Genomic DNA, 22663 nt, shown 5'->3' with positions numbered 1-22663 from the left:
AAAGTTGAATAAAAAATTCTGCAACTGGTATGTAAATGTAGACTCCGCTTTTGTGTTTCAGCAAAGCATAGCTGACCCTTTACCAAAGGAAAAAAGACTGCTTAAATAACACTGTTAAATCATGCTGCTTTCAATTTTCTTTTATGACTACATCTGTTGGTTTCATAAGCAGTCAGAAATAGATATTCAGAAGTATCGCATCTCTTAGAAATAAGTACAAGAACTTTTAACTAAGAAAGTAAACTAGTTTACACTTTCTGTAAAAAAAAATAAAATACTTTCTCATGTTTGGATCTGAAAGCAATTTGCTGTCTTGCAGAAATTTCTCCAAAGTAAACATTTAGATACCCTCTTATGGAACATGTTGCACCAAAGATGTTGAGGAAGATACAAGGTTAATGGAAGCTTTAGTAGCTCCTTTAGCAAGTAGAATGAAACATAAGGATTTTGCACTCTTCTGCAGTTTCCAAAGATGTAGTTTGAGATTACCTAATTTCTATAGGTTATATTTCCTGATTCCTGTCATCCCTTGAATATGTAGTCCTAGATATTTTCCTTGGTTCAAAGCTTTTCATCAACTGTAGTGGTTAATTGGATTATTGTAGAAAATTATTTTTTTACTGGGTTTGTTGTGTGAAACATGTTTTAACTTCAATGAATGTCAGTCCCTTTAAAAGTTCTTCAGTTCATTTGTGGTGAGGCACAGAGGTAGTCTTTAATGCAGGATACCAAATACTGATGAATTTTTTTCAACAAGAGGCTGTTTCTCCCATTTGTTAATGTTTTCATGGACTTCTGTTTGCTGACATCAGGTGGCATGTGTATCTGTTCCTGATAAATTCTTTCTGCCTAATTGATGTCTGTCTGCAATATGAAATGGCCTTTGACTATTAACAGCATGATGGAGGTGGACAAACAGGAAGAGTTAATGCTGCCTAATTGAAAAGTTCAGATACACCGGAGACTGCCAGCACAGAGTTTGCAAAGGCATTTTTTTCAGATGTATCAAATAGTTACATGGAAAGTTAGTTTTCAAAGCCATTGAAAATGAAAGAAGTAGACAGAATTGAGCGTGCGCACAGGCACACACACAAACCCCAAAAACTTAATTACCAGGGAACAAATCTGATCGACAAAGCTGGGATGGCATGTGAACATACATTATGTCTGTAGTTGGTTGAAATACTTAAGTAGATGCTAGCTCATTTGTAGCTCATCTTTTATGAACTAGGGTCATTTATTTATGCAGGGAGTAACTGCTGTACACATACAGAGTTTGGATGAGTTTTGAGCATATGAAGAGAATGCTGCTTTTCCAGCAAAAGATAGCTTTCTTTGCCAGTAGGAATTGAATGTATTTAAAGGCTAGCAGATAGGTGGTTTTGTATGTGGAAGCTCCTTAACAGTAGAAGAATAGAGACTGTAGTAGAGGCACAGTAGTAACACCATGTGATCTGCAGTGATTTTTTTAACTTTATCAAAGCAACATGGGCTTTAATGGGGTTTTCATGGTAGTTTCCATATCAAAGTATCTATCTTTGAGGTTATTTTGATGTATAATTTTCTTAAACATTAGCTGGTATAAAAGTTAATGTAAGGCAAAAGAGGAGAAGAAGGAAGAGGTGTGTCTAAATATCACCAAGTGAGTTGCCTACATGGCATTTTCTCAGGTTTGCTGCTGATCATGTTGAGTGGAAGAGCTGTAGCTTGATTTGCTGGTACAGAGAAAGAAGAATGATTGTATTTGGTTTTGTGACTGTTCTTTGTTTAGTTAAGTCTTCAGGAAGATGAAGTGAGAATTAGTGTTTACCATTCATAAAGTGCCTTGAAATAAGTGATTAAAACCAATAAGCAAAACCCCGTCAGCTTGGACCTTGTGTTCATTGATGGAGTGAGGAAAAATTACAGGTACATATTTGGAGAATAGTTATGAAATTCCTTACATGTTGCTCTTCCCTCTGGGATGTATTCTTTAGTTCTTTTGTGCTTGGCAATTTGTCACATACCAGTGAAACTAGAATGGGGAACTAGCCGTCAAAGCCAGGAGGGAGAGCTAAGAATAGAAATACCATAGTGCATGTTTCAGGTGAGGAATGCACAGTTGGAGAACAACTGAGTTATATAATAAACATCACCATAATTCTGTTTTCTGTTAATTTACAGGAATGTCATGCTTTTAAACAAGATAAACTTACTAAATAGCCAGAGCTATACCCAACAACAGACTGATGGAGGTGTGCAGCAAAATGGGTTGAATGAGTACAGAGCTACCTTGTTCCACTGTAAGTATGCAATTGTAATTCAAGTAGCAGGTATTTTCCTATTTTCACTTGTTTGATACGAGAAATTATGTCAGTTCTGTTTAGAGAACTTAAGAGTTGTGATAGTATTATACTGTAATCCAGCAGATAGATATTTATTTTCGTGTGACTGTTTTATTGAGGTTCCCCCCAAATATAACTCTCCTAAAGTGTATCTTGTCCTTCTAACCTATACCAGTCAGCAGACTTGGTTCAAGAGTAATGGCTTTTGGGGGAGGACTTTGGCTGGAGAGAGAACTGCAGATTGGTCTTGATATTGATCAAGATGGTATTGAGTTCTTAACTTGAGGGTTTTTTTGTTATTATTTGTTCTTTGTAGGTTATTGTTGTTAACCTAGAAATATTTTCTACTTTGTTCCCTTCAACGGGGCAGTGCTTTCTCCCTGTGTTATATAGTAATCTTTCAGTTTCTTAGAATTTGCTAAGATGGAGTTTGTGTTCATGTTTCATTTACGAGAAGTCATTGCCAGTTACCATAGGGTAACTATGTTTACATGGTTATAAAAGTTGATTTATTTTTTTTTCCCACATGCCAACAGGCAGCCTCCATGAACGCTTTTGTAAGGGTGTGGCTACTGCAGACTATCAACTGCATGTAGTTTGGATTAAGATAATGTAATGTATCACAGCAAAACTCCTCAGCTCCATTATGGGAAAAAAGTGGCCCCTGAAATAGCAATATAGAGTTCTTTCACTGTTCAGGAAAAGTAAGACCAGCAGTTCAAGGACATTACTTCTAAAAAGTGTCAGTGGGAGGCTAGATCAGAAAATCTGGTCTGATAGCCTCCTTGAATCAGTGTGTGTATTACAGTCAAGATGTCTTCACACAATCGTCTTGGCAGGAGAATTGCTTCAAGACCAGTTAATTTTAAACCAGTCTTCTGAGATGCATGGGGTATATATCTCTGCTAGATTTATCACCTAGATCTATCTAAGTGAACCTGCTTTAGCAGGGGGTTGGACTAGATGATCTCCAGAGGTCTCTTCCAACCCTGGCCATTCTGTGATTTACTCTCTAACTCTGAGGAAGCCTGAGCCAATTGAAATTGGTAGTCTGATGCTCTTGAGAAGTGTGTTAGCTAACTGAATAATCAGCTCTGGGACTTGTACACATAAAGTGTTCAGATTCTTCCACCCAGGACTTCAGAATTTTGGAATGCATATTTCTATATTATATCTACATTGCGTTAGTTTTCGGCTTAGCACATTGATAGCTGATGCCTTAATCTGGCTTTCAAACTTGACAGTGCAACCCTAAAGGCACAAAAGAATTAGCTCAGGGGAGATGGCTTTTTTCCCCTCCTGTGTCTGCTATGGCCCTGAAAAGCTGCTAGTAAGTACTACACACCAGCTGGTGCACCTGCAAGCCAGTTGGGAGAGGACGGAGCTTTTCTCAAGTTCACGCGTATTCTCTGGACACTATATGTATCTGTATGGCTTGTAAGTGGCCAGTCATTGCATTCAGTGAACTATAGGGTTTCTGTCATATTGAATATAAATGTTCTGCTAACGTACTTTCTCTGTCATCTGGGAGTATTTGGAAATTAATTAGGAAAATTAAGCAGACTGAATTATTGGCCTAGAGTGTTGGGAAATTATTTAGCTACATAGATTACCAGCTCTAGTATGTGCACTGTTTAAAACATTCACAGCTGAGTTTACTGTATTGGGTGTGGTGATTTCTACTTCTTTGTAGTTACTTCCATTAACAGTGTTGTTCCTCCACACTTACCTTTCTTTTTTTCTTCTTTTTTAAAGGACAGACTTACAATTCTAAGCTGTGTATTGCTTACTCTTAATCTCTGAACCATTCCCACAGTGTGCAGTTATTAATGTGACAAAAAACTTATTTAATCTTTGGGTTGCAGTCTGTTGAAGACTTCATGTCAAGTTGGCTTTGGGCTATTCTTATTTTCTGTTTATTCTCTAATTTCCATTATGTAAGTTTGTGGGTTTTTTTTCCCCTCCATTTCCCTGTCAGCTTTTTACCCCTAGTACCATTTTTGAGATGATTATTCATCTCTGTGGATCTTGAGCAGCATCACTGACTTCTTTCTTCTTGTTTGGATTTAAAATTCCAGATAGCTTTTGTAAAAATGGTAAGCCTCTAGTGCATTTGAACTTTGGCATTCAGCCCACCCAACCTCCCTGACTCTTTTTCTGCTGAGGCTGATTTTCTTTTCTTACTTTCTGGCCATCCCGTTATTAGGCAACTTCTTGTTCTATAACAGAGGCAAATGGATCAATCTTTTTGCTTCATTGGTATGCTGTCACTTTCTCTGCTCTTTTTACATGGTCATATTCTCACATAAGTAATTTTCTTGCTTATTTTTCTGTCCTTCAGCATCTGGTTTTGGCAGGTTTCTACAAACCTGGAGTTTTCTATATAAATTCTTTCCCTTCATGTGTGTTTCTTAATCCCCATCTGTACATATCTCTGGTTGGTTTTCCTGACTTCAGATCCTCTCATGCATAAGACAGTGCAAGTACTGTTGTCACATACCTACTTGGGTAAATGCTTTGCAGTTTCTGTTGTGTCGTTCTGTTTTTTCTTCCTCATTCTGTCATCTCTGTCTCTTCAGTAGGTGATTCCTTCCTAGGATTTAAAGATGAATACAGGAACATTGAACTCATTCCTATAAACTTGCAGACAAGGAACACCATCATCCATCCTTTGTTTGCTAGACTTTAGTGTGTCAGCTTTTGGTTTTCTTTGGTACGGACTCTATCTGTTACACCTTTTTGGAAGCACAACCCACTCTTGCAGTGACTGCAAGCCCTGTAACCAGTAACGATCTCTGAACAGCTCCTGTATGCATGTGTTTTTCCTAAATTCTCTGATACAGGAGCCTTGGATTTGCAGTTGGCATCTGGAACATGCTAATTGAAGTAAGTAGACATTTACACTGTGTAAAGTCTTTATTGTACTTAAATACTCTCAAAATAATAAACATCTCTGTCTCAATTTCTACATAAATTGTGATCTTTATTTAGGTTTACATTGGGCCTTCTAATAGTTAAATTGTCCAAGTCATCTAATCTTTCCTGTGCAGCAAGCGTACCGATTCTGCTCACTCACTCTAGCCTGCCAAAGAGAGTGAGTGTTGCTCTAATTGAACTGTGGTGCCATTTGTCAAGGATATTCAGAATAGGCCTCATCAAGCGCTCGGAAAGTCCATCACCCAGCAATTTTCTAGTTAACAACCTAAGGGATTCAGACCTGAAGAACAGGTTGGTTCTGGATAGCAACCATTATTGTGTTTGCTTAAATGAGTAGTCATCAGAACTTTTGCTTCAGTTTCTTGATTCACTGCTCCCTGTTATTTCTAAGAAATGAAGCTGGAGTATTTTTTTCAGAACTCAGAAGTGCTGGTGTCACATGTAGTCCTCTTCTGTTCTCTTAGTTTTCTTGTAGTCTGTAAGCCTATCTAATTCTTGTTTTATGCTACTGACCCATTTCCTGATAACACTGTATCAATTATTTTCTTTGTTGATGTACTGTGAGTCACAGAAAGACTCTTGTTTCTTGTTCAATGATGAAGGCTCCTAGGACTATTGTAAGTCAGCCTCTGCCACCATAGTGCTCAGCACTAGTTCAATGAAAAAATGGGAAGGGGAGGGAAGGGGAACTTGTTTCATCCATTTGTCTTCAATTAAGGCACTCTTCACTTTGTCTTGCCTTTTTTTCCCCTCCTTACTGGTTATTTCTTGGCTGCTGTGATACTGTGGAAAAGCATACTGGACTGCACCAGGAAGAGCATGGCTAGCAAGTTGTAGGATGTGATCCATCTTCTTTACTCAATACTGGTAAGGCCGTATCTCGAGTGCTGTGTCCAGTTCTGGGCTCCCTATTTCAGGAAGGTTACAGACTTACTGGGGTGTGTCCAGCAAAGAGCCACAGAAATGATTAAGGGACTGGACCATCTTTTGTATGAGGAAAAGCTGAGAGATCTGAGGCTGTGTAGCCTGTGGAAGAGAAGGCTCAGGGAGATGTCACCAGTGTGTAGAAATACCCAGTGAGAGGGTGTAAAGGATAGGGAGCCAGAGTTTTCAGTGGCACCCAGTGAATGGAAGAGGCAGTGGCACAAATTAGAATAAAGTACATGGAAAACACATGGAATTCCACCAAAACGCAAGAAAACACTTTGTTTACTGTGGAATGATCAAGCACTGGAACATGTTGAGCAGAGATTATCTCCATCATCCATGGAGATAAAAAAACCCAATTGGACATGGTCCTGGGCAGCCTGCCCTGCTTGAGCAGAGGTGTTGGACTATGTAATCTCAAGAGGGCCCTTCCAGCATCAGTGATTCAGTGGAAAGATAGTTAGCTATGGTTGTGGGTATTACAGAGTCTGAGAGAGACAGCGGGTTTTCTAAACTGTCTGCAGGTGAAGCAGTGAAGGAACGTGGCAGTAGTTGTAAATAACTCTTCATGCTAAAGAAGGAGTATTTGTCACAGTCCTACGTGAACACCTTGACCATTGGAGTATAAGTTAAATCACAGGCAAGGTAGTAATGGTAATTATTGCCTCCTACACTTTGCACATCTCTTCCAGAATATTTGCTTTTACAGCCAAAATGATTTGGCAGTATTAATACTAAGTTTGGAATGATGGAAACTGCGAGGGATAAATTATTGTCTAGCCCTGAGTAAATCCTGTTCTTCAGGGCTTAGGAGCACAGCGCAATCTAGTACTGTCTTTTGAATGAATTCACAATAACCAAAGTTGTGTAATTTTCTCTGTATTTATTTCTGTTATTTTTCTAAGGGATGCTGTAACAGAGGTTCTTAGAGTACTCTATTGTGTAAAAAAACCCACCCTAAAACCTAGAAAGTACTTTTTTCCATTTTCATTTCTTAATCAATTAAAGATAGTACCTATTGTTAGGATTACATATTAAACCAGAATATTTTAAGGCATTTTGGAAACGGGCCTGGGATAAGTTAAGAGTCAGTGCCACCTAGTGGAACGTTGGAAACTTTGAAGTGTTTTAAAACTTGATTAGGTAAGATTTGGAGAGGAGAATCCACAGGGTGTTATGGTTGACGCAGAATGAGAGATTCCAAGTGGCAGCAAAGGATACTATATTTCTTTTTTGGAGTAGCTTATAGTCATTATTCTTCATTTTAACAAAGGCAGCTTTTTTTTTCTTCCCCATTTATAGTAGAACATGTGAGATACTTCTGCTGACTTCTAACATTTGATTGCAAAACCAGCTTATTGTTACTAGAACCCTCGGAAGCCGCAAAGGTTGTTATGCTTTCGTGGCAAATATTGCAAATGCTAGTCTATACTAGTTCCTCTTTGTAATATATTGCGTAGATGCTGTTTCAAAATATGTTAATGACGTTATGTGTGACAGGCAGGTTGTCTTTCTGATCTTGAACTGGTCCTAAATACAAAACTTCAGCTAGTTTTGCAAAGAAATTTAAATCAGAATGCAATGTTTGTCTACAAGTTACCGCTTCGGTTGAGCAGCATTTCTGTCAGTTCTTCAGTGGATGTAGTAAAGGTGTGGGACATCATCAGGATAAAAATAGCATCACACATTCAAACCTGCATTTGCAGCCTACTGCTCTGCCATGGTTTTAGTAGCTAAGGATCCTACGAGATATTAAATAATTTTCAAATAATTTTTTATTTATTAAAAGTTTAATTTTATTTATTAAAAAAGTATAAATTTTATTTATTCAAGTTTTAAGAGCATTATGAAGAGCCTTTTTGTTACGATGTTGTGCATACAGCTCTTAAACTATTAAGACTTAGACTTCCCGTTCACTATAATTCTGAAATTTGATAAGGCCTTATTTTTATTCAGCTTGTTGAATGTCAGCTTACCTGTTCAGTGTAGTGATTGCCATGGATTTCTTTGTGTCCAGATTGCCCTATGACGAAAAATTATTTTGAAAATCCAGGATTTGCACTGTTGTAGGGCAGCCTGGCTATGACAGAGGATTCTGTGGCAGTATAGTTCCACATGTGGCTAGTCAAGTAGAATGTATCATAAAAGCATGACCTGACCATCAGATGTTGTTTTTATCCTACCATTAGGTATAATTCAAATTAGTTGTGTATTCATAAACCCCAAACAGTTTGGGACCCAGATTCTGAAGTTGTTTCTTAAATTCATCACAGTAGCCACTTCTTTCCTTACAGCAGAACTCATTTGAGTGTACATGCAGTAGAGGGGCGGGAGTGGGAAAGTAGAGACAATTTTAGTAAGAAATCAACTTTGAATCTGCTTTTTCATGAGTTAAGACTTGATTCATTGGCAGCTGTTGGGAGGTGCTGCAAGAATCAGTTTTTCAGCCTGTTTGCTCAGTAGTGATGCATGTTATTGAATATTTATTTACTTTAGTGATTTCAGTTTGTGGTCAGTTAAATCAGTGGGGTTAACACATAGTTAATCGATGGCCTCTTAATAAAGTTTATAGTTGTTTTGGTTAAAATCCTGTCACAGTCTGTTGAAGACTGATAGGTCTGGTGGCCCTAAATCTGGGACACTGCTAGATCTGCTCAACTTCTGTATTTGTGGTGGTAGTGTAACAGTGACTGGTGTAAGTTGCTGCACTAAACTTTGAAATGCTCTTTCCCTTCAAAAGGTGTATTGTCATTGGATCTTGTCACAGCTTGATACAGGGATTTATATACTAAATTATAAATACTATTTCCATTACATTTTCATTATTATTAACGATAGCAAGAAGTTTCTCTGAGAAGAATATGCATGAAGCTACTAAATTGTTCATGGCATATTTTATCTATAGGTGGTACTGTTGCCTAAAGCATGATGAAATACATTACTGGAAATACACAAGGCAGTTTTCTTTTAGGAGAATCTTTAGTCCTATAATTGTAATGGCTTTTTAATCTTGTGTAGCCTAATTGCTTTTTTCTTACTACACTTCTGTAGGCAATTACTATTAAAACGCAGGCTTTTGAATATTTTAGAATTTTTTGTGTTGTACAAAATGGCCACCAAGGTCTAATGTTGAATTATTTCAAAAGGACTTTTGAAATTAAAAGAGCTTTTTCATATAAAGCATTGTGACTAGACACTGTCCAGTCTGACATGTGGGAATGGCATACAAAAGATTTGCTTTTTTCTGATGGAGGTGTGGTTCACATGGATAATTTCTGCCTTTACTGTAGATGTGGTCCTTTTCCTCTCCACTTTGCAGAAATTGTACGTGAGTGGATGAGAAATGGGGTTTGAGAGGTGATACTTGACTGGACAGGGGCACTCAGGAAAGTACATTCAAACACTACATTATGTCTTCACTAAACTTTTCAGAGGGGATGCTGTCAGGAACAAAACTGTTTACACCAGTGTTCCTCAGTGCTTCTGGGGTTTGTGTGTTAATTTTTCTCTAGGTTAGCAAGTATCCATGTAGCACTCAGCAGCTGCTTCTTTGAAAGATTTAAAGAAATTCTCCTTTAGAAGTCCTTCCAGACTGGCTTGCTCTGTCACTGCAATAACAAAACAGCTGTAAATTGCTCAGACTCTTCTGATTTTGAAAATACACTTTTTTTTCTATTTTTAACATTAAAATTACGGTACTAAACAAAAGAAACCTAGCGAGGGGGGAAAAAGTATGTAAATATCTAGATACAGAGAACAAGCCGTGCATGGTTTTACATACCTTGATGCTAATTGCCTTTTTATCTTTATTTAGCAGTAACACAAAAAGATGGGACTGCTTCTCCCCTCTTACAAGCCTCTGGGCTGAAGCTGGATGTGATGTAGATCATGATACAAGTTTCACATCAGTGGCTGAATGCAAGCACAGGGACTCAAGTATAACTACATTATTGTTTCATCCTGTTTTCATAATGCAATCCCATTTTCCTTTTCCAATACGTTAACTGTGCTAACATATTCTCATTTGTACTGTACGCCCACAGCATCTGAATATGACTTTGTTCAAGGTTCATCAAGGAAAGAAACATTATGGTGAACATCTGGAGGAACAGTTTTAGAATGAAGAAAGAGGAAGATGAGTGCAATGATGAAAAACAATTCAGAATTTAATATGGAGCTCTGTATGGTCTATTGTAAATATGTCCTTAGGTCGTGGTATTTGCCAGTGAAGTGGAATAGTATACTGTTGATCTTGCTGGAGGTAAAAAGCAGGATTCTTTCAGTAGTCTTCATTCCCTTATCTTAGTTGATGACAGCTAACCATTCTGATGTTTGATACCATATTCTGGAAAGCATGTCCTCTGAGGAGCAGCTGAGGACTTTGAGTCTGGAGAGAAGGAAGGCTGAGGGGCAACCTCATAGCTCTGCAGGTTCCTGAGTAGGATGTGGAAAGGGAGGTGCTGAGCTCTTCTCCCTGGGATCCAGGGACAGGATGCTTGGGAATGGTTCAAAGCTGCATCAGGGGAGTTTTAGGCTGGACACTTAAGAAGTGTCTTTACCAAGAGGGTGGTCAAACCCAAGAACAGGCTTTCTGGAGAGTTGGTCGATGCCCCATGCCTGTCAGTGTTTAAGGGGCATATGGACAATGCCCTTAACATCATGCTTTAATTTTTGGTCAGCCCTGAAAGTGGTCAGGCAGTGGAACTAGGTCGCTTCCAACTGGACCCTTATTTACAAAAAAAACCCCCAGAAACCCAACTGCTAATTTTGTTGGTTCCATCCAAGTTTATCAGTGCCCAGACAGGGCCTTAGTGCTCTTTAATTATCTTCACTGAACCAGTTGTGCAGCTAATTTAAGTTTGAAGTACACTTATCTTTTGATAGGAGACTTAAGCATGTTTTCTTACAAGCATGCTGCAGCTGTCAGCTCATGAGTCAGTGATATTTGGAAAATCATAATGAACCAGTGGAAGTAGTAAGTAAATAGGGTTTGAAATCAGCTAAGACAGTTAATTTTTGGAGCCCAGAATGGGCATACCGCGTCATATCAAAAGCCTGTCTAGCTCAATATTTTTTCCTCCAACAAGAAAATCTATTAGAACAATAGCAATTAGTGGTTGCTCACGTGGTTGTTCTCATATCTGCTGGGAGCAGTGTGAACAGTTACTAACTTCCCCAGATTGTTCTGCTCGCATTCAGAAATTAGGGCACAGGGATTTCCTTGGCCAGAGGGGGTATCAGTGCTTAGGAGGCTTTTTGTGAGTTGGATAACTAGTAATAACTACGTCTAACTGACATACGTGTAATATTACTAGCAGCAATGTCAAATTTGCATTTATGCTTTCAGGGAATGTTACTTCTTTTCCACAGGTCACAAAATTTCAAAAACGCTGGTAAAAGAATGGTGATAGGGATTACTTTTGTGCTCTATTTTGATGGTGGTGTTTTGGTTTCTTGTTTTTGTTTTTTCCAGTTTAGTTGTTCTTGTACTGTCTCCACTTTTGCTTCAGAGAGCACTACAAATCTAAATGGGTTTAAGTTGGCAGAGAAGAACAGGCAACCTCTGGTGGTATGTATGTTTGCATCCTGATTTATCCACTTTGCTTCTGGCAATCTATGAATAAGATCTACTGTACCTGTGAACCTTCTGTACAAACTGATGAGGTCTTTTCTTTGTTTTTTTTTTAAGCACTGTTTGTGTAATGCATCATCTTATTGATTAACCTGAGCAAGTTGAAAGAATTTTTAAAAAACAAGAGCTATGAAAAGAAATCACATGTCACTTTAGTGACTTCTTACCTTTTATTGCCAACATGTTGGACCTTTGATAACTTTCAGAATTTCAGAAATTTCTTTTTAGTCTTGTTGGAGTGAAATATTGCAAGTATGGGGGAGTAGTTTTTATATTAGATTTTGATATCTTTATGTCTGTAGTCTGACAGCCTTTTGTTACAGTAGGCTTTGTAGTAGCTCCAGTGTTAATTTGTGGAGTAATACCTTCTGTGATAGCAGATGTGGAAATACTTCAAATGATGGGGTGATACTAGAAGAAGAAAAACTCTTCCATGGATTTGGCTTAAATTGCTCCCTGAGACTTTCCTTAAGGCAGCAAGACAAATAGGTGTGTGGAGTATTTTTTCATAGGAGGAATGAGTCTTGGAGAAACATACGCACATAGGCGAAGGCCGTGCATTTTTAATGCTTGTGTTGTATTTGAAATGTTCTGAGGGAAAAAAAAAATTAGAATGGAAATATCTAACCTTGCAAGCTTTTTCTATGTACTGAATGTTGAAAGGCAGAGATACACTGGTGCTTTTAGTTTCAGATATTAATGCACTTTTGTCTCCTTTTGGTTTAGTGAATGTTAAAACTTGGAGTAAAACTAGGCTTGGACGAGATACAAGATCACATATGGGATTTTTCTTTCCCTTTTCAGAACATTTTTGAGCCCCCGCACACTGGAAAGCCTAGTCAGAAAGGCGGGGAAGGAGGAGACGAGAACATTTTTGTGGCCTTGATGTAAATGCCACATTTTAAAGAAATTACATCATGAAAATTGCTTTCCACTTCAGTATCTCTAAGGACTATTTACAGGGGCAACTCCAGACCTGGAAGTACTTTGCAGTCTGTTAGTGCTCAAAATATGAATTAATTTTATCAGGACACAAGATAAAGGAAATTGCTTCTTGACTGTTTTTTAACAAGGAGATTCTGGCATTTTTTGAAGGGCAGTTTCATGTGTGCCCATGGGGTCATGGTAAGAGTTGTCATGTAAGGCCTTGCAGGGATCTTAAGGGAGTAAAATAAGAGGTGTGGGGTTTTTTTTTCCTCAGCTGCTTGCTTTTCCAGCATTTTCCTGTTTGTGATCAGTGGTGTGGGAAGGGGTGAGGACGCAAAGGGAGATGTGGCAGTAACTGCAGATTTTGCTGAAAGAGCACATGTGCTGGAGCTGCTGGTGGTGGTGGTTGCTGTGGGGTTCATCTGTGTGTGCTGCAGGGAGTGATGAAACAACCGTGCTGTTTTCTTGATTTAAAGTGAATCAGTGCTTGAGCTGACTTGGTAATTCTGTAAGCAGTTCTTGTTTTCTGTGTGTGCACACGCTTATACACTTGCAGAGACACATATGAATGGTTCTGTGCTTAATGTATGTATGTGCATGCTGTATCTGAAAAATTTTTACTAGCTGTCTGCTAGCAGCATGCTTGAAGCGTCTGTAAACTTTCTGCAACACTGCCAGTTCTTCACACAGTGAAACAGGGCTGCGTGGTGTCTGTACCTTAACCTGTTCCTAGCAGTTAGTTTAGGTTTAATAAATAGAAACATTCAGGTAGTTTAGTTTTCACCACGTGGGAATAACACTGATTATTTAATTTGGGAAGAAGAGTTCTTTCTTTTGATGAGGCAGATGTTTGGACTCAGCAGTTTCTTCTGCGCAGTCCTGCAGGTCTGGACTGTGTTAGCTTTTTTCAAACCCATTTTAACAAGGTTTCATGTAAGGTTCCATGTGGGTTCTCGGATCTGAATCTCACAAAGCATCGCTTGCCTGACAAAATGAGAGGCTGATCCTCTGCTAAGACCTCCTCTATGAAGAATGTTAGCAACGGGTCGTGTTGAACACTGTAACTTCAGTAAGGCTGGTAAACACCATAGCTGTCCCCTCATGTACTTAATCAGCCATTTCATTGTAGTCCTAACAGTCTGTTAATATATTCCTGTAAGATTGTTTACGATTTAAGAGTAGTCTTAGATTTGAGATTATTGTGATTCAGTGAGCGTAAACTTCAAATACATCGTTACAATGTATTAGCTGACAAGATTTTCAGTGATCAAGATGAGAGTGTAATGTGTGATGTTGAACGTCTAACTGGTGGAGTTTGGCAGGTGCTATGTTATTGTGCCAGTTGGCACACTGGATCGTTAATGAAAGGGCAGCTTTCACCTGGCAAGCTAGGGGTTAGTATGGATGCCTAAAATGCCCGGTATACAGTATTAGTGTGAAGCCTGGTTTTGCTGTGTTTGAGAGTAGAATTGGAGTTTTGGTTCTGGATTTTACTTCATTTGAGATAAATATAGAGAATTAATTAATTCTTTAAGTTTCACAGCAATAATCAGAGGTCCAGTATGAGGGAGAGACCAGACGTTTCCATTGGTAACATGAAAAAGCCTTCTGAGCGTTTTTCCGATTTAGCCACCCTTATGGTCAAATTTTTGTTTGCTGTGTATATTTGAAAATAAAATTGCTTAAGATTCCCTTCACTTGCCCTTATATAGAAATTTGACCACAAAGAATGTTTTTGTGCCTGGAAGTGTCATTGGGTAAGTGATTTTATTTAAAAATGTGTGTGTGATTATTCTATGAGTACCCTTGCTATCTGAATGAAGTCTGTAATCGTGCCAGTTATTCTTATTCTAGTTGTGCCTATTTATATGTATTTCTTTTTTCTGAATGAGATACAATTTAATTGGATCTGTGGAATTATATATTCACATATGTCCATATTGTGTGTATCCTTTAGCATATCATAATTAATATATATCTAAGAAGATGAAATCTGATTTCCTGATATTAGGTAGATAAATATTTATAAATACTTACCTTTGTTCAGTACTCAGGAATATGCTTTTAATTATTTGTGCTTTATTTCAAGATTGACAGTTCTTTTAGATAAGAGTATTACTGTTGTGGTCAATGGCTTTGTTGATTCAGAACTGCAGTATGGAGTGTTGGGGAGTTTTTTTGGTGGTTTTGTTTGGGTGGTTCTATTATTTTCATTAACACTTAGTAATTCTGGAATGAATTATTTGATCCAGGTGGGTAGAGGCAGCTTCGTTGTAGTACCACATACTCAGACTTTTTTGCAGTCCAGTCTTTTGGTTTCTGGAGGAAGCTTAAGGTATGTTACATACGTGAAGTCCTAAGCCAATTTGGAACCGCATCTGTCTGCTTAATCCAGTTTGGAAAAAGTCACTTCAGACAGTGCTGTTGCTGGGTTAGCTGAGATCCTTGAGATTCATCCTTCCAACTAAGAAGGATGGTGTTGGCTGGTTCTCTTCTCTGGAAAACTTCTGTTCTTTGGGTCCTGACATAAAGTGCTTTTTCAGGCACACCTGTATGTATAGATATTAGTGGAGGCCCAAGCAGCTGCAAGTAGGACTTTGTACATTACAAAGATACAGTGGGACTTCAATCACCAGTTATGAGACTAATTGATGAGCAGTGGAAAGTGAAGAAGCACCATTTTTCAGTCAGTTGATAACCTGGATTTCTTATTTTAAAATACATTACAGTAACCTGCAGTTTCTGGATGAATACTGCCTAGCATGGACTTAATATAAAACCTAGTTAATCATAAATGACAAATACACTTTTTTTCCTACTTTTCTTGAGTTGATTGGAAGTGGAGATAAAGACTTGGCATGGATTTAGCAATACTCGGTTATAATTGTCCACAGTTGGTACCTGAAAGATCCTAAGATGATCTTGTTTCTGAAGTTCTTTTCTCTGAGAAAGAACACTGAAATCTCTTGCATTGTTGATGGATTTTTTTGTTTAATTTTATTTATTTATTTGCATAAATACATTTGCTTTGCAGGAATTCTGTTTTCATCATGTTGTCTCACCAGTGCTGGCTGAGCTGAAACTTCCTGCATCTCGGGGAGAGCATGTATAAAAGGAATGACTTCATGGCCAATGTGATGGTCACCTCCGCCACTCCAGAGGTACAGTTCCTTGGGTTTTGTTAGCTTCTGTATCAAAATGGAAATTTTGGCTTGATTCACCTTTCTACTACTGGTCATATCAGTCCTTTTTCTTACGAATGACATAGTATTTGACAGCAGAGTAATTTTAGAACACTCCATTGGTTCTCAGTGTTCACAATCATTTTTTTATTGATAATGATGATGATTAATCATTCAGAATAATTTTAAATAGCATTTTTGACCTGTTGCTCTCTAACTTAACAGCAGCTGTTTATTATTATTGAGTTAAAAGTAATGTAATGTACCATCGAAATGGAGCCAGTCAGAAAATACTCCAGCTGATTTTTTTTGGAATTTACTAGTCTACTTGTTAGAAAGTGCTCTGTAAGATTTTGTTCATTTTAACCCTTTGTATCCTTTGGAGACCAGGCAACTTTGTTGTGCTGCTTCCAAAAACTGCCTAGTTCTGTGTTGAGCTGCTGTGCACAGCCACCGGCCTGTTTTTGCCTGTCCAGGACAGCCAACTGAAGACTGCTTGGGAATTAGTTACCCTACTGAGTTCTTCTGGTTTTTTGCTTTCATGTAATATTATGATGAAATATTATAAATCAGCTACAGTAAAGCTTGCCCAGTAAAGCACACATTTTAAGTGTATGATTGGAGGTACTTTCTGCTTTTTTAAAAGGTAACATTTTGATGCAGTTCTTCCCTGCTTGAAAAATTCTGCTTCATCTCTTAAAACAGCCGAAGAGCTGTGTGAAGCAAGTTTTTCCATTGTAGTGGTGCCTTTTGCACACACAACTTGATCCTGCCAAAGCAGTTATCCTCATTTTCATGAAACAATCAGCTGTTTCAGTAGTGAGCTGATTTTTAAAAATCTTACAACAAAAGTACATAATACAGCTGTGCCCTGCAGAAGGTCATTTTCTCAAACATAGTATAAATGCCCTCAGACTAAGAAAAAGTTTTTCATTCTCTCAAGATAGGGGGGGCATTTTGAATTGAGTATGTAAACACACAGTTTTGAAATTCCTCTTCAAAATATTTATTAAAAAAAAAAGGGGACTTTTCTCACACTGTTTTCTCAGAACAGAAATATCTGTCATAGATCAGAGCATAAGAAGTCTCCAGGGTCAAACTGAAGATTCTTCTAGTCCGTTATTCTGTCTCTGATGTGGCCAACAGCAAATGCCTGAAGAGGGGCACGAGAGCAGTGCAAGCACAGGAAACATCCCACCGGTACCGTCCTGGCCCACAGCTGTTTGCAACCCAGGGATTTGCTATCTTGCAATGTATTTGTGTTCCGTAAATTTACCTAGGCCCCTGTTTTGAATGTGTGTAAACTTTGAGTTTATACAGAATCCCTTAACAAGCTGTTTTTCAGCTTAACTATATGCTGTATAAAGACCTTTACCCTCTTACTAATGTGAAATTGGTCTCTAATTTTAACTAAATACCCCTTCTCCTGGTGTTAGGTGAGGCAAAGAGAGACCATTCCTGTCTTTCCTCTGCTTGCTTTGTTGGTTATTATACTTCCTCCCCACAACCCACTACCTCTTTTCCAGGTTGAAGATTTCTGGCATAGCCAGTGTTTCTTTGTAAAGAAGCCATTCCATACCTGTGGTCATCCTTGTTGCCTCATTCTGAAACTTTTCTAGTTCTTTGGTCTCCATCTTAATAATAAATACTGCATATGTATTCCAAGTTCAGGTGCACCATGGATTTATAAAGGGGTGTGGTCACACTCCATTATATATGTTCTCTTTTCCTTTTCCAGACCCTCCCAAGTGTTGTGAAGTCCCTTTTCAGTTTTTGCCAGGGTTTTGGTTTTTGTTTTGCCATTTTGACTAAATAAAATGAAGATCACATTTTCACCTCGTTGTTCACCGCCTTTCCAGGTTGTTGAATATACGATAATCATCACTTATCTAAGCTTAATTATCTGCTGATTCACATATTCTCAGTGAGTGTAACAGCTGTCTTATAATTTATTATTTATCATTGCAAGGATAGTTGCTATGCTAGGGCTGCATAGTTTCCTTAATGTCTTTGGCGTGAGGACCCACGTCAGAAATCTTTTGGAAGTCTGGCAAGACTGTATGAATCATGTTTCTTTATCCATGCGTCTGTAGATACTGAGACAGTCTTTCGCTTTCTAAACAAACTTGTCACTTTCCTGATATAGCATAACTACGTGTATTTCTACTAATCCCCCTTTATTCTTTTCTTGGGTTTGCCCGGTACAAATACCAGGCTTCCTAATCAGTAGTCCCCCAGATACTTTGTATGGAAAGAAAGAAAGAATCGGCATCTGTTTTATCTCCCTCCAGTTCTTTGCTACCAAGTCAGTTTTAAGTGAGAATTACATGTCACAGTGAGTTAAGATGCCAAAACATCATGTTGTGACAACAGTGTTTTTCTAGCAAATAACCTCAGTGAAGTAAGGGCTTAAGATTTTATGTGCGTCTATTTTTATTCAGTATGTAATTTTAAGGTAAGAAATAGAAAAATAATGCTGCTATTATTAAATCACATTATTCTTGAAGAAAGGAGAATGAGCCACAAGTGCCTGCATCTGAGCCCAAGGGCAGAAACTTTAAAAGTAAGGCAAGGCACCAGTTTTTAAGGCAAGACACAGTACTATTCTGAAGTACCCTGGAGCTAACATTGTGTTAAATTTCAGGACATGTGAGTTTTTTCTTTTTATAATGTTATGGATAGAGCGACATGATTTGGATCTACCCACTCTTTACCTTGCATATTTAATTAAAATTTTCTATTTAATATGAATCTTCAAAATCCCAACACATCTTTTTTTCTCTGACAACTTTTTAGTCTGGTTTTAGAAATGGCTTTCTAAAGCTGGAAATTTCACAGAGCTAAAATTGTATGTTGCTGTAGTCTTTGGGAGAAGAAAGTCAGTTGGAAACATTCGTGAACGATGCTAAACTGAATTTTATGATTCATTGAAGCTTTTGAAGTTTATGCATTTTCTTGTCATTTGTTAATATTTGCATATATTTATTTTCTGAATTTGACATGAAATTCATCATTCTGCAGGTAAGCCTACCGTTTTTTTCTTTGTAGGGTAGTAGCAGCTCAGATTCTCTGGAAGGGCGAAGTTCAGATTATGCCAATAAAAGCTATGATGCAGTTGTATTTGATGTGTTGAAAGTAACTCCTGAGGAGTTTGCTGTAAGTAGAAATGTTATTTTTGCCTATAATCTTGTATAATATTCAGGGCTTGCAGGATATTAAAAAATACATAAAACTTATTTATTAAAATAGAAAATCTTTTAAGATGAGCTTCCAGTGTTCTTGAAAACAAATTTCTTATTATAAGAACTTTTAATGAAGTAAACATGTCTTGGGATTTAATCGTTTGGTACTGACCTAACACAGTGTATTTGTTTTTCTGTGTAAAGCCATTTGAAGTTCATTTAGTGTTTTAGAAGATGCTAGCATAGGTTTAAAGGTGTTATCCACAGTTGGTGATTCTTTCTTTTTTTTCCTTTTTTAAATTGAAACCACAAATTCTCATCTTTTCTGCTGAAATGTCAGTTTCTCAGAAAAATCAGTTTTTTAAAAGCGGGAAAGAAGGTTGTAGCGAGAAACTATTTGCGTTCCTTAATAACGCATTTTCAGTACTGGATCCAAGTTAAGGTCACTTTCAACTTTAGTGTGTTGTGTTCCTTTTTAAAAATTAGCAGCAGCTGAGGAGAAATTCCCTGGTCGTAATAACATACATAATGAAAAGACCAACAGCTTGTCAATACTACTGAATTTTGTTTTCACCATTTTGGTGGTATTGATTGAACCTGTGTGTTGTTGAAATGATTACTAATTCTTGCTGAAAACTTTATTAATGTCACGTAGTATGGCTTATAGTCAACTTTTTGGAGCCTCTCTTGTGCATCTTAGTAGGAGACAAGAAGTTGCAAACATGTATGTAACTAGTTTTTCTAGGACCAGAACGAGATCCTAGTGAGTCTGAGTTTGGCAATATCCAAACATTCTTCTGAAGTATAAATCACAAAACTGTTGGCTGCAAAGAGTGGTCATCTAGGGCTTTGTGGCAAAATCTTTGACTTAGCATAATATAAAAGCAAGAGATAGCGTAAATCAGCAACTTACAGAAGAAAATTTTTTTCAGGTCTGTCAAATTTTATGGACCTCTAACTTCTAGGCTCATGTCTGAGGAATCATAGTAAATAGTAGAAACCTAATTAAAGTTACATTTAAATAGATAGTTATTCTTAATTAGTGGAGTCAAATGAGCATTTTGAGAGGGGATTAGCAAGTTTTTGCTGTTTAGGGTTTAGTGTAACAAAGTGGCCAACAGAGAAGATTTTCTGGGGAAAGATCCAAAGAAGTGTTCTTTGACGCTTTCTTTAATGCATTCAGTCATGTAAATTACAAAGTTAAAAGCTTTCTAGGTTTATACACTAACGTATAATTGAAGTACTTATTGGTTAGACATAATTTACATAACTACCAAATACATAATGTCATTTGATCACTTGAAGCAATTCAAGTATCTTATCACTGAGATGCTAAAAATGTTCTATAAGCTTTTTTTTTTTCCTTCAAAATCATTGGCTTTGAAACCATTATAATGTCTTATCAGGACATGCTCATCAGAGACTAAAAATCTCTGTATTTAAAGCATCTTCCAATCATGACTAATTAGCACATCATAGTGCTTTATTGCCTTTCAACCCAGTGCATGTGAAATGTTTGCTGTTTTCTGTGTGAAAGGCAAATTCTTCTTCCTGCCATCACTGTTTGGGTCCTTCATTGACTTGACACAAAGACTCCCAAACGTGGGTTTTTCCTCAAAAGCTTCACTTGGTTACAGCTGGTAACGGTAGGAGCATATGGTGACATGTGGTACTTGGGGTGATGGAGAATCCTGCTTGTGGTGTGTTAGCCTGGACAGGGCAGGCTGGGTTCGCTGCCAGTCACTTCTGGTCTATGGAGAACATGTGACTGTGGTTTGTAGTTACTGAAGGGCAGGTGTAAATACATGATTGTTAACTCTTTGTATTACATTATTTTAAATTGTATCATTATTGCAGAGCCAGATTACATTGATGGATGTGCCAGTATTTAAAGCTATACAGCCTGAGGTAGGTTTTCTTAAACTATCTGCTTGCCTCCTGGAATTCAGTGCCTGAGGAAATGTAGCCATTTAAGTAATGTTTTTTCATTCAGAAATGCTCAACTTCTTGCACTGCACTAATATTCTTCTAGGCGTATTCCTTGTTAGCACTGTGAATCTGTAACCCAGCCTGATTTACTTTGATTTGTCATCTATTGCCAAAAGAGAAGACTATGCTTTTTCTGGAAATCTTCAGTCCTGCTTTGTGTTGAGTGTTTCTTCAGGATAAATTTATCAAATGTCAAAATTCTCTACTCTGCCTTCTGCTCCTGTTTTTTCAACTCACACCTGATTTCAGAGTTTGACTTCTGCCTCTAGTTGTAGCCTGTATTTTAGGTTGTATCAGCTGCTTGGTAAATTTTTTTAATTTGTACTCTCATGTCTAAGATCCAGTTCTGAGGGAGTAAATCAGCCCAAACCCTTAAAAGTTAATGTATTAGTGTCCTTTATTTTTTTAACCTTTTAAGAAAGGCACAGAGAGAAACTTGAGGCCCGTTGAGAAAAAACAATGAAAGTTAACATAGATATTTGAAAATCAGAACCAAGAATTTTATAAATGAATGACGGTAGATAGCAGAATGTTAAACTTGCGTAAAAGTCATATGTTATCACATAGTATTTTGAGAAAATAATCTTCTTTTCTGCAAAAGGTACAAGAATTGCATGTTTCCAGCTTCATGTTCTTTAATATAACGACATACCCTTAGATCCATTAAGCTTTATTGTCTTTATTCTGTGCCTAGGTGAAGTATCATGAATACATAAAGGACAAAAAACCCACCTATAATGTTAGCAGAACTGAATTTTTGGCATCAGAAAGGGCAGTCCAGTTTGGAAGGTGCTCATCCGTCTAATCTGGTCACTAACAAAACAATTCATCATATGTTACAGTGGTTCAGAGAGATTAGAAGCCTTCTATTTTGAGAAAGTACAGGAAAGAAAAATTAATCTATCTGCTGTTTGGCCTTCCTGTCAGATTAATTTATATTTTTTTCAAGAACACCAAGACAGTTTTGTAGGTGAAAACACTTTCATGCTTCTGAAATTACATGTGTTCTCCAGGCAGTCAGGAAGTCTGTTTTTTACTGAAAGAAAAAAATGGCAAATGAGCAATGCAATAAAAAAATAACAGTACCTGTAGAAAAATCTGTTAATGCAAATATATCAGTATTTGCAAATAGATACATAGATGCTTTTTTATGAGAAAATTTTGTGAAGAAAAACATCAGTTAGACCAAAGTGAAGGTCTCGCCAAAACCAGAGGTAATGTGATACCCTGAGGAGATGAATTAATACAAAATAAACCACAAAACTTAGATGTTCATATTTAAAATGAATTTTGCATTTGCTTTAATTGCTATGAAATATGTGCCATAGAATTTTGTACAAAAAACCCCTCCAAACCCAAAATTCATTTGCTGTTCTTTTCCTTTGTCATTGCTTCATTTTGTCTTTTAGAAATTAAATTTCCTGAAATACTACTCTGAGGGATTGGCAGAGAGATGTAACTTGGTGAGAAACGACCAGAAAAAAACCTAACATCATATGTTCAGTTTCTGTCAGAATACAAGTCTACGTAGAAGTAGTAGTTGCCACAAAGTTATTAGTTTGA

At 37.5% G+C, this 22663-nt stretch overlaps 1 protein-coding gene across 14 annotated transcripts in view; it reads left to right on the top strand.

Moving 5' to 3' along the window:
* Positions 1-22663, top strand: part of RALGPS1 (Ral GEF with PH domain and SH3 binding motif 1) — a 120276-nt gene that overhangs the window by 4644 nt on the left and 92969 nt on the right. For 4 of the 14 annotated variants that reach the window (XM_055721440.1, XM_055721439.1, XM_055721427.1 and 1 more), the window contains exons 2-6: positions 2164-2282; positions 11662-11757; positions 15782-15908; positions 18978-19085; positions 20969-21019. In XM_055721440.1, the coding sequence (XP_055577415.1) occupies positions 15852-15908; positions 18978-19085; positions 20969-21019 (216 nt within the window). In that variant the 5' untranslated portion in view covers positions 2164-2282; positions 11662-11757; positions 15782-15851. Of the gene's footprint in view, positions 1-2163; positions 2283-5167; positions 5211-6055; positions 6129-11661; positions 11758-14459; positions 14505-14999; positions 15083-15781; positions 15909-16978; positions 17130-17667; positions 17789-18977; positions 19086-20968; positions 21020-22663 lie in introns of those variants that run through there. The other 10 variants (XM_055721429.1, XM_055721437.1, XM_055721434.1 and 7 more) reach the window with 10 other exon arrangements.

This window comes from Falco cherrug, chromosome 9, assembly GCF_023634085.1.
Source record: "Falco cherrug isolate bFalChe1 chromosome 9, bFalChe1.pri, whole genome shotgun sequence".
In the NCBI taxonomy this organism is placed as follows: domain Eukaryota; kingdom Metazoa; phylum Chordata; class Aves; order Falconiformes; family Falconidae; genus Falco; species Falco cherrug.
Note: the sequence above shows the minus strand (reverse complement) of the source record. Positions and strands in the feature narration are given on the sequence as shown.